The 11,968-nt window shown below is 41.8% G+C and overlaps 1 protein-coding gene and 1 pseudogene across 1 annotated transcript; one reads left to right on the top strand and one right to left on the bottom strand.

Annotated features, from left to right (window-relative positions):
- Positions 1-5,796: 5,796 nt before the first annotated feature.
- Positions 5,797-6,735, top strand: LOC105999077 (olfactory receptor 7D4-like). The gene has a single exon (XM_013033970.1). It carries the CDS (start codon positions 5,797-5,799, stop codon positions 6,733-6,735), a length of 939 nt encoding a protein of 312 aa, XP_012889424.1.
- Positions 6,736-10,077: 3,342 nt separating this feature from the next.
- Positions 10,078-11,334, bottom strand: LOC105999041 (annotated as a pseudogene).
- Positions 11,335-11,968: the final 634 nt, after the last annotated feature.

Below are 11,968 nucleotides of genomic sequence, written 5' to 3'. Positions count from 1 at the left end.
CGATCCCCAGTACCAAAAAAGAAAAGACAAAAAAAATACAGTTAAATATCATTGCTTATTTCTGACCACAGACTATATTTTGCTTTGTAATTTTTTTCTATTCTTATATAAATTACAATATTGTCTTTGTACATTAACCTTATAGGTAGTGACATTAATTCATTTAGTTTATGATTTGGTGTTTTCTTTATTTATATTCATGACATACCAATAGAGGGATATCTTACCTAATTTCCAAGTTTTATCCTTTACTTTTCTCACCTGTTTTTTTTTTTTTTTAAGCATAGAAGTCACTAAGGTACATCTTTACTTTGTTCCTTAGGAAATATGTTCAGTATCACCATTAATTATAATTCCCCACCTGTTTTTGAAAGATGACCTTTATGAAGGGAATTCTGTTTTACTCCTGGATTTTTGTTTTGTCTGTTGTGGGCTTGAACTCTGGGCCTCGGCACTGTCCCTCAGCTCTTCAGCTTAAGGCAAGTGCCACTTCCGGTATTCTGGTAGTTTATTGGAGATAAGAGTCTGGACATTCCTACCTGGGCTGGCTTTGAACCTCAATCCTCAGATATCAGCCTCCTGAATAGCTAGGATTACAGGCGTGAGCCACCTGCGTCCGGCTTTATTTTTGCTTTATAACATGGGATATTGTTTTGTCCAATGCCTTTTTTGTATGTATCAAAGTCTTTAAAAAGTCCTGGTTTCTTCATGTTTTGGTAAACTTCACATTATTTAATTTTCAGATGATAACTTCTTTCTTGAAGTAAACCACACTGGGACATGGTATATTTTCCTGGATTTAGAAATTAATTTTTGCCAGTCCTGGGGCTTGAACTCAGGGCACTGTCCCTGAATTTCTTTTGCTCAAGGCTAGTGCTCTACCACTTGAGCCACAGAGCCACTTCCAGCTTTTTCTGCTTATGTGGTACTGAGGATTTGAATCCAGGGCCTCATGCATGCAAGGCAAGCACTCTACCACTGAGCCACCTTCCCAGCCCAAGAAATTTATGTTTTGAAGTGCTGGAGTTCTAAACTAGGGGCCTTGCAGATGCTCTGACTACGAGCCACATCTCCCACACCCCAGCTCTTGGTGAGTTCAGAAATTCACCTCTGTATCATACTAATGAGCTATTTATCTTGTGATTTCCTCTATCATGATGTATATGTATTATTTTAACATCACACAAGGAATTAGAAACTTCTGAAGAAAGGAGTCAGGTGGGTTAGACACTATGACTTTATGAATGAAAAAGGATATCTGAAGAGAGGAATCATGAAATGGCTGATAAATACCCAGAAAAGGAAAGGCAACAGTAAAGAGTAGGAAAAGTCCACATCTCTAACCCTGGCTTCCCAGTGGGTAGAGGAAACAAGTTATAAACATAAGGTAAACCAAATGGGTCTGGTGACTAGAATTTCCCATAAGCCTTAGTCCCAGTATGGAGGTTTTGTGTGACAGTGACTATTCCTGCATGGCAGGCTAACTATGGAGAAAGATGGTAGCTACTCAAGAGAGCTATAGTGAGCATTTTTTTTTTTTGATGAGTTGCTCTAATTATAATGAGTAATTACAAGTCAGAAAGTCTGTAGACACCCATGGGCAGCTGAAAAGTTTAAGCCACTGAGAAACATGTCTAAACATTGGTAATACTTCACGTGAAAGAGTACAGGTAATTAAAGCTTCCAACCAAGAACATGGCCTCAGCTGTGCAAATTCCAACACAACACAAGAAATATGAAAAAACACCCAAGGCAACACAATACTTCCAAAAGAACCATTCCAAAATAACATGATAGAATCATCAAAAAGTTTGAATTCCCCCAAAATTCAAATGGGATATAAGAATGGTCAGCAAAGAGGCCAGGAATAAATTCCTGGATGAAATCTAGGAAAAGACAAAATGAATAAATGAGTGAAATAAAACTGCAAAATATGAAAAAAGAAAGAATATAGACATCTAGAAGTTCTGAAAATGAAAAGCTCAGCTGAAAGCCTCACCAATATAAAGGAATAGTTGAAGATAGATTTTTTTTTAGAGGGAAGACAAGGTAGAACACTCAGATTGACATGAAACATTGAAGATGTCTTTGGATAATATTTAGCAGACCAAAACTATGGACCACGGACATAGAAGATGTGCTAGCTATAAAAGTATAGAAAATATTTGGTAAAATACTAGAAAATTCTTTAAGTCTTAAGAGATGGCCATATTAACTCAGAAGGCTTTAAATACTCTATTCAGAGAAGTCCACAGAAGTACCTCCCTATGTCATATTGTAGTTATATATTAAGTACACAGAATCTTGTGCCATAGTTAAAACATTACAGAATAAGAGCAGGCTATTGAAAGCTATAAGAGAAAAGCTCCAATCTGCCAGAGTAATAGATTTCTCCACAGAAATTCTAAACACAAAGAGGGCAGGGGAAAATGTATGTTAAACCTGAAAGAAAAAAAATGCCAACAGATTATTCTATTAAGCAAAGCTATCTTTTATAATTGAGGAAGAAATTTTAAGAACTGCCACAATAAAAGTGAAATAGTGTACACCCATGAGCCAGCTCTGCAGAAGTCACTTAATAGAATCCTGTGCCCAGGATAAATGCAGCTATAAAAAAAGGGAAAGGAGATTTTATTAGACAAGGAGTAGGAAAGAAGCCTCACAAAAAATAAAAAAATGACAGGAATTATTACATACTTTTTAATAAGTGAATGTTAGTGACCTAAAATTTTCAACCAGAAGGCAGATTGGAAGGTTGGATTAAGTAACAAACCCCCAACATTTGTTGCCTATAAGAAACTCATTTCACTTGCAAGGTCTAAAGCATACTGGAAGTGAAATAATTATTCTTTCCCAATGCTTCCCGAGTAAGAAAGTACCACCTTGCTCAACTTTAAAATTGTTTTAAAACGTCTTTGGCACTGGGGTTTGAACGCAGGGCATTGTATTTAGTAGATATGTGCTCTAGAGCTGAGCACCTCCATATTAGATGTGGGGCTTGAACTCAGGGCCTGGGAGCTGTCCCTGAGCTTCTGCTCAAAGCTAGCCCTCTACCACTTGAGCCACAGTGCCACTTCTGGTTTTTTAGTGGTTGGTTGCAGATAAGTGTCTCATGGATTTTCCTTCCTGGGGCTGGCTTTGAACTGCAGTCCTCAGATCACAGCCTTCTGAGTATCTGGGATTATAAATGTGAACCACCAACACCTAGCTCCTTTATTATTAACTTTTTGACACTAATTTTTGAGATAGCATCTTGCTTTTCACCTGGGCCACACTTCCAGTTCTGCTTTTTGGTGATTATATAGTCTGTGGAGTAGCTAGTTTATATAGTTTCTCTTTTTAAGTTAAAAAAATTTTTTCTTTTGGTAGTTCTGGAGCTCTTATTTAGCTTTTTGTTTTTTGGCTCAGGTCTGGTGTTCTACCACTTGAGCCACAGTTACAGTTCTGGCTTTTTGCTACTTAATGTAAGATAAACTCACAGACTTGCCTGCCCATGCTAACTTTGAACGATGATCTTCAGATCTCAGCCTCCTGAGTAGCTACAATTACAGATGTGAGCCACTAACATTTGGCTTGACTTTTTTTTTTTTTTTGGTCGGTCATGGGGCTTGAACCTTGGGCCTGGGCGCTGTCCCTCAGCTCTTCAGCTCAAGGCTAGTGCTCTATGGCTTGAGCTACAGCGCCACTCCCGGTTTTCTGAGTCATTTATTGAAGATAAGAGTCTCACAGAAGTCCTGCCTGGGCTGGCTTTGAACTGTGATCCTCAGATCTCAGCCTCCTGAGTAGCTAGGATTACAGGCATGAGCCACCCACACCCGGCTCTGGCTTGACTGCTTTTAACCTTATAGTTCATTGTACACTTTTAAAAGCCATTCTCTTCTCTATGATTAGTGGTGGTCAGAAAATGTGGACACTTGGGCTGGGAAGGTGGTTCAGTGGTAGAGTGCTTGCCTTGCATGCATGAGGCCCTGGATTCACATCCTCAGTACCACATAAGCAGAAAAAGCTGGAAGTGGAGCTGTGGCTCAAGTGGTAGAGTGCTCACCTTGACCTGAAGAGCTGAGGGACAGTGCCCAGGCCCAGAGTTCAGGCCCCATGACTGACCAAAAAAAAACAAAAAAAACAACCCAAAAACAAACAGTAAAAGAAAATGTGGACACGTTCTCCAAGAGGCAATCCAAGAATAGAGTATCTTTCTCTGTCATTCCTGCCCTTGAGAAGCCCCACTGCTCAGGGAATGAACACATTCTTGACCAATTTGTTTAATTAGCTTCTGAGAGCATAGAACCCTCACCCCTCAGGGCACAATCAGCAGCTTGTTAACTTCAAGTCACCAAGGCCCTCAAGTGCCAGGCTTAAGACTCTCATGCCTTCGCCCAGGTGAAAGCAGCTGGGTCTTGGATACCAGGACTGACTCTTTCTCCCTGCTCCTTTGGGGCACAGATCTTCTGTCTTCATCACTCATCCTCTATGAGAGAACAAGAGCCAAGAGTTGGCCATGTGTGGTCCACATTGCCAAGCCTGCATAGCCCAGTAAGTGTGTAGGGAAACAGGGAACAGAGATACTTAGCTTGAGTGGAAAGATGACTGTTGTAAAGCACAGGGCCGGGGAAGGCCTGGGATGTTTATAGTTTATGAATTGCTCATGAGGATAACAGCTGGGAAAGTAGAATGCTGGACTAGTTATTTAACCTTCTCTTTGTATAGTGTGCTTTTACTTGGGGGGTGTATATTTTGAGTGAATACCCTTCCTTTCTCTCCTCCCTTCCTCCCTCCCTCTTCCTCTCTTCCTTCCTTCCCTCCCTCCTTCCTTCCTTCTCTCTTTCCTCTTTTCCTTCCTTCCTTCCTCCCTCCTTTCTTCCTTCCCTCCCTCCTTCCTTCCTTCCATCCTTCCTTCTCTCTTTCCTCTTTTCCTTCCTCCCTCCCTCCCTCTCTTCCTTCCTTCCATCTTTCCTCCCTCTTTTCCTTCCCTCCTTCATATCTCCCTTCCTTTCTTCTTTTACCTCCCTCACTTTCTTCCTCCCTTCATTTTCTCTTCCTCTTTCCATCCTTCCCCACTTCTTTCCTTCCTTTCTCTGTTTCTCCCACTCCATTCTTTCTTTCCTTTGGGATGTAAACCTACATCCTGTCCATCCTGCTGTAGTTTATTCATATATTTTCCCTGCTCTCAAATTTTCTTATTGTTCAGACATGGTCATCTGACTCTCTTCTGAGACTGAGTTCTGCCCTAGACCAGGAAGACTCAGACCTTTCCTTACATTCATGTGTGATAGAGCAAATGTGGGCGATTTTATCCTTAAGGTTTAGGGCTGGGAATGAGGTTTAGTGGTAGAGTGCCTAACATACATGAAGCCATGGGTTTGATTCCTCAGTACTACACAAACAGAAAAAGCCAGAAGTGGTGCTGTGGCTCAAGTGGTAGAGTGCTAGCCTTGAGCCAAAAAGAAGCTCAGGGACAATGCCCAGGCCCTGAGTTCAAGACCTAGGATGGGCAAAAAACCCAAAATATCCTTAAGGTCTCAAGACTTGCTTAACTTGTGTTGGTGATTCTAAAATAGGCATGAAGGAATGGAGGACACCCCACACCATGCCCCCAGACCAATGGATATGGATTGCTTAGCATCAGGACCTCTTCCCTATAATTAACAGCAGAACGCAGGTTTCCTAAGCTTTATCATATTGTCTTGTGTGTCTGATCTTTCACCTCAAGAAATAATAATAAAAAAAGAACCCAGATGTAGTATCTATTTCATGTTCTTTCTCTTCGTCTAATTGTCCAGCTGATAGGTCAACAACATGAAACCAGGAAATCAGACCAAGGTGGTAGAATTCTTACTCCTGGGATTTTCCCAAGATGCACAGGATCAGCCAATGCTCTTTGGGCTGTTCCTGTCCATGTACCTGATCACTGTGCTTGGAAATCTTCTCATCATCCTTGCTGTCAGCTCTGACCCCCACCTCCATATCCCCATGTACTTCTTCCTCTCCATCCTCTCCTTGGCTGACATCGGCTTCACCTCCACCACTGTCCCCAAGATGCTGGTGAACCTCCAGACGCAGACTAAATCCATCAGTTATGCAGGCTGTCTTACCCAGATGTATTTTTTCATGGTTTTTGGAGGCCTGGACACCTTTCTCCTGACTGTGATGGCTTATGACAGGTTTGTGGCCATCTGTCACCCTCTCTACTACCCAACCATCATGAACCCCCAACTGTGTGGTCTGTTGGTTCTTGTGTCCTGGTTCATCAGCTTGTCCTATTCTCTGATCCAGAGTCTGTTGATGTTGCGTCTGTCTTTCTGCACCAATTGGGTCATTCGACATTTTTATTGCGAACTTGCTCAGGCTCTGATGTTGGCTTGCTCCAACACCCTGATCAGTCACATCCTGCTCTATATGGTGACCGGCCTCCTTGGCTTTGTTCCTTTGTCAGGAATCCTTTACTCCTATGTCCAAATTGTCTCCACCATCATGAGAATCCCTTCAGCAGATGGAAAATACAAAGCCTTTTCTACCTGTGGTTCCCATCTCTCTGTGGTTTCTTTATTCTATGGGACAGGCCTTGGTGTCTATCTCAGCCCCAGTACTTCACCCTCTTCCCAGAAGGGCATGGTGGCCTCGGTGATGTACACAGTGGTGACCCCCATGCTGAACCCCTTCATCTACAGCCTGAGGAACAAGGACATTAAGACAGCCTTGTGGAAGCTTCTTGGTAGAATGCTGCGTGTCTACTGATGTATTGATTCTTTGGGCCTGGATTTCTCAAGCTGTGAGCAGAGGACGGATGGTGAGAGAGTAAATTCTGCCTCTAAATCTTGTACTCTTTGCCTCTCTTTGGTTTTCTGTCCTCGATCAAAATTACCCTGTGAGTACTTTCTGTCAACCTTTTGTGTCCACTTTTCTGTTATTGTCAGTCCAACTTCCCCTTTTTATCCATGTGACATCACAGTTATTATTGTAGAAAGGAAGTGATTGCTAACCATTTCTGATGTATAAAGTTTCCAAGACAACTGCTGTCCACCATGCTGCCTCCACAAAAGTTGAGAGCCAGAAGTTGTCGTCGTGTGATAAGAACACATCACACAACCCCACCTCAACCATTGGAATTGTACAGAGGATAGGTAGAAAAGAGTGTGAAGTTCTTCTGAGCACCACACATCTGAAACTGTAAGCAGAAGATTCAATTCTCTCAAATATCTGGAAACAGGAGAAGATGGGAAAAATAGAAGATCACTGAGTTATTCAAAAGAAAACTCTGTTAGAGGCAGCAGTGTGGAGAACACTATGTTGTGTGGTAAGCCAGGCACCAGACACATGCCCCATATTGTTCTATGCATAGAAGCCAGTCAGTTAATCTTGTAGATGTACAGAACGGAATACTAGAAACTAGAGACTGAGGAGGGTGAAGGGAGAGAGATTATGATTGAATTTTAGGGACCAGGGAGAGTGCTGGGCAGAGATGGGGATGTGGAAGCAGGACCATGGGTAAGAAAAGGGAAGATGGACATGATCAAGATATATGATGTATATGTGTGCAGAAGTATCTCAGCAACCCATTGATTTGTACAATGAATAGATGTCAAAATGTAAATAAAAAAGTGAAACCACCCCAAATTAGTCTTTAAAAAATGGAAAGATCCATTTATTTATTGACTGTTGACACTTCACCATTCCAGGGTTGACTTTTTTTTTTTTTTGCTTAAACTTTCAGGAAATTCTCTCCAAAATAAAGGATCTCATTCTTACCAGGAAAGAACTGAGCTTCTCAAAAAATAAAATAAAATAAGAAGTAAAACAAAAGAGGGTTAGAGATTTTTAACACATAATTAAAAGTTGATAGCTTAGGAATCACAAACTACTCAAACCTGATATCTTTATTAAGTAATTAGAAATGAACATACAATTATGAGCCATGATTTACTTTAGTTTTTCTCTGGTTTAACACAGAAGCTACATTTAAATTTTTCTTTCCTTTTCTTCTTTTTTTATTTTTTAAATTGCTATCATAAAGGTGATGTACAGAGGGGTTACAGTTACGTAAGCCAGGTAAAGAGTTCCTTTTTGGACAATGTCACCCCCTCCCTGGCTGTCTCCCTGGATTTTCCTTCCTGTCCCCACCCACAAGTTATATAGTTCATTTTTCATAAAGTACCACTGCTGTATTTGTTTACCTTTTGTCCCTCCATTTCTGTTCCCCCTTACCCTTGCAAAGACAGATAAACAGGACAAAAATACAAGAAAACAAAAACAGCAATGAAGAAATAAATACCTTTTATCCATTCCTGGGCCTCATTTTGATAAATATTATTTCATATGATCAGATGCACAGAGGCATTGTGCCTTTGTGTTCCCTCCTTTGGTCTCACTGTCACTTTTTTTTTTTTTTGGTTCCAGTCCTGGGGTTTGAACTTAGTACTTGGACATTGTCCAGGTGGTTGTTTTTGCTCAAGGCTAACACACTACCACTTAAGCCACAGCTCAACACCCACCTTTTTTGATGGTTAATTGGAGATAAGAGTCTCATGGACTTTCCTGCCCCGACTGGTTTGGATTCTCAGATCTCAGCCTCCTGAGTACCTGGGATTATAGGTGTGAGCCACCAGTGCCCAGCAAAGTTTGTCTTTTTGTGAGTCTTTTTGAAAGTTAGTATGTAGCAGGTTTCTTTCACATATGATTTGCTTATAATATACCTTGATTAAATTCACCCTCTCTATTGCTCTCTCTCCTCCCTTCTTCTTAAAACAATTCTGGAGGTTTTGTTGTTCCGTTGATGCAAAGCATTTTGGTAGTACCCATCCCTTTTTCCCTGTCCATTTTCCCTCCCTCCTTTCACTCATGCCCCTCCCCCACAGGACTTGAGATACATCCCTGTCTCTCTTTCTCTCTTTTTTTTTTGTATCTGTCATGGGGCTTGAACTCAGGGCATGGGCACTGTCCCTGAGCTCTTTTGCTCAAGGCTAGTGCTCTACCACCTTGAGCCACAGCACCACTTCCAATTTTTGGTGGTTAATTGGAGATAAGTGTCTCACAGGGACTTTTCTGTCCAGGCTAGCTTCAAATCATGATCCTCAGATCTCAGCCTCCTGAGTAGCTAAGGTTACAAGCATGAGCCACCAACACCCAGCCCCTGTTTCTCATTTTTTAAAGTGCATAGAGGTTTTACCATGTCATTTCACACACACTATGTTTATCAGATTTATACCCTCTGCTACTCTCTTTATCCTTCCCCTTGCTCCCTTCTTTATGCCATCTTAATAAACAGAGCAATGGATTTCAATATTTTTCCTTTCTGTCTCTGTCTCTATCTCTCCGTCTCTCTCTTCTTTGTGGGTCCTTGAATTCAGGGCCTGGGCACTGTCCTTAAGCTTTTTCACTCAAGGCTGGCATTTTACCAGATTTTCAGATGAACAAGTGTTGTAGATGTACAACAAGCAACAATCTTGACTGGGTAAGGTGTTTCCTTTTGACACGTGTGTGGATCCAAGATATTAAACATTTTAAGTCACAGGACTCTATCATTCAAGAAGATGATTTAGGAGAAAACCATATCAGCATTGTTGGTGGAAAAAAGTGTTCTAAATGTCAATTAGAAGTCTACAGAAAACCTGAACAAAGCTGATCCAGAGTAGAACCTTAAAGTCAGTCTACAGGGAAGAAGAGTTTCAAAGGAGTGATGGAGGAAGTGATTGGAGAGAAACAAATACACATATCCAAGGAGAGTAATATGTGCTTTGGGAGATAAAAAAATAAAAACAAAGAAACATGACCTTTACAGAAGTAAAAAAGCCAAGATAGCCAGAAAACCAGTGGCTCACATCTGCAATCCTAGCTACTCAAGAGGCTGAGACCTGAGGATCACAGTTCAAAGTCATCAGGGCAAAACAATTCTGAGAGCTGCTTATCTCCAGTTAACCAGCAAAAATCCAGAACTCCAGGTGTTTCTCAAGTGGTAGAGTGCCTGTCTTGAGTGAAAAAGATCCATGACAGAAAAGTGCCCTTAGTTTACACACACACACACACACACACACACACACACACACACACAGAGCCAGGATAGGAGAACTCACAGAATTTTCCTTAGGGGTTGTAGTGCCTTTTAATTTTGTGGTCAGAAATCCATTTTGGACAAGAGATAGTTCTGTTGAGTCTCCCTAGGGCCCTCTTCACATCCTTGTTCCTCCGGCTGTAGATGAAGGGGTTCAGCATAAGGGTGACCACTGTGTACACAACTGAGGCCACACAGATCTTTCTTGGGATGAATGAGTCATGGCTGAGGGAAGGTACACCCCAAATCCTGTCCCGTAGAACAAGAAGACCACACAGACGTGATAGCCACAGGTGGAGAAGGCTTTGTGCTTGCTAGCTATGGAGGACATCTTCATTAAAGAAGAGAGAATCTGACAGTAAGGGAACAAGATCCCAGCAGCAGGAAATACACAAATCAGGGCAGTCACCACATACAGACAGATAGTGTTGCTCAGAGTATCAGAGCTGGCTACCCTGAGAAGCTGAACCAATTCATAGAAGAAATGGGGGATCTCGGTGCCCATGGAGAAGGTCAGTTGAATCATCAAGGACATGGAGCATAGTGACATAGAACATGATGATCCGAGACACGAGGACCAGGAGGCCACAGAAGTGAAGGTTCATGATGTCTGCGTAGCTCAATGGGTGACAGATGGCCACAAAGTGGTCCAAGGCCATCATCGTCAATAGGAAATCATCCAATAAGAAATACATCTGAGTGAGGCACTCTGGGTAGGAGATGTCCTTCCTCTGTGTCTGGATGTTCACGAGCATCTTGGGACGGTGGTGGAGGTGAAGCAGATGTCCACAAAGGTCATGTTGGAGAGGAAGAAGTACATGGGGTTATGGAGGTGAGGGTCATAGGTGATGGCCAGGATGATGAGCAGATTTCCAAGCACAGTGATCAGGTACATGGACAGGAACAGCCCAAAGAGGATGGGTTGGAGTTCAGGGATATCTAAGAGACCCAGGAGGAGGAATTGTGATTCCCCTGTGTGGTATTGTGCTGTCAGAGCCCTGGCTGTTATCCTTAGGGGAAAACAAGCCAAAATTCAATCAACATCCACTGGGAGCTCAGGCGGTCACCCCTACCAATGCCACTGCTTCCCGTGGGGTTGACCTGCACAGCCAAGAGTGACTCAAGTCACTTTAAGGTGATAATATTTGGGTAAGTTTCTCCTGTTTTATATTCAGTAACTTTTTGATGTCTTTGTATTTCTGGCGCTTGTCCTGAGGCTTGAACTCAGGACCTGGGTGCTACCTCTAAGCTTTTTGGCTTAAAGCTAGTTCTCTACCTCTTAGCTGCATCTCCACTTTTGGCTATTTGGTGGCTCTTGGGAGATAAGAGTTATCACAAACTTTTCCAGCCCAAACTGGCTTCGAACTATGGTCTTCAGATCTCAGCCTCTTGAGTAGCTAGGATTACAGGTGCGATCCACAGAGCTTGGCTTTGATTTCCATCTTGAAATTTATTGATATAAGTTAATTTTGTTATGGCCCTTGTAGAATATTGGAGGTGATTTTCTGTGTCCTGTTTGATAACTTCCATATTTTTTAATCCTATCAGCTGTGCAATAGTAATGTAGTATTGATTTACAATGGAAACAATCTCTATTCCCTGATGTGACACTTGCCAGGGACGTATTTTTTCTCTATAAATATAGTTATTACAGAAACCATTTTTAGATTTCAAATACGTTTCAGTGGAGTAGAAGTATCAATAAATGATAGCTATTTGTTATTACTATTACTATCACCATCATTATTACTATTCACCTTTATGATAAATAAATCATCTCTATCGATCTTTCTTTCTTTCTTTTTTTGGGGGTTTTGTCGTGGGGCCTGAACTCTGGGTCTGGGCGCTGTCCCTCAGCTCTTCAGCTCAAGGCTAGCGCTCTACCACTTGAGCCACAGTGCCACTTCTGGCTTTTTTCTTTTT

The sequence above is a fragment of the Dipodomys ordii genome, unplaced genomic scaffold (genome assembly GCF_000151885.1).
Source record: "Dipodomys ordii isolate 6190 unplaced genomic scaffold, Dord_2.0 Scaffold180, whole genome shotgun sequence".
NCBI lineage: Eukaryota > Metazoa > Chordata > Mammalia > Rodentia > Heteromyidae > Dipodomys > Dipodomys ordii.
The sequence above is the reverse complement of the archived record's forward strand: the minus strand, read 5'-3'. Positions and strand labels throughout refer to the sequence as shown.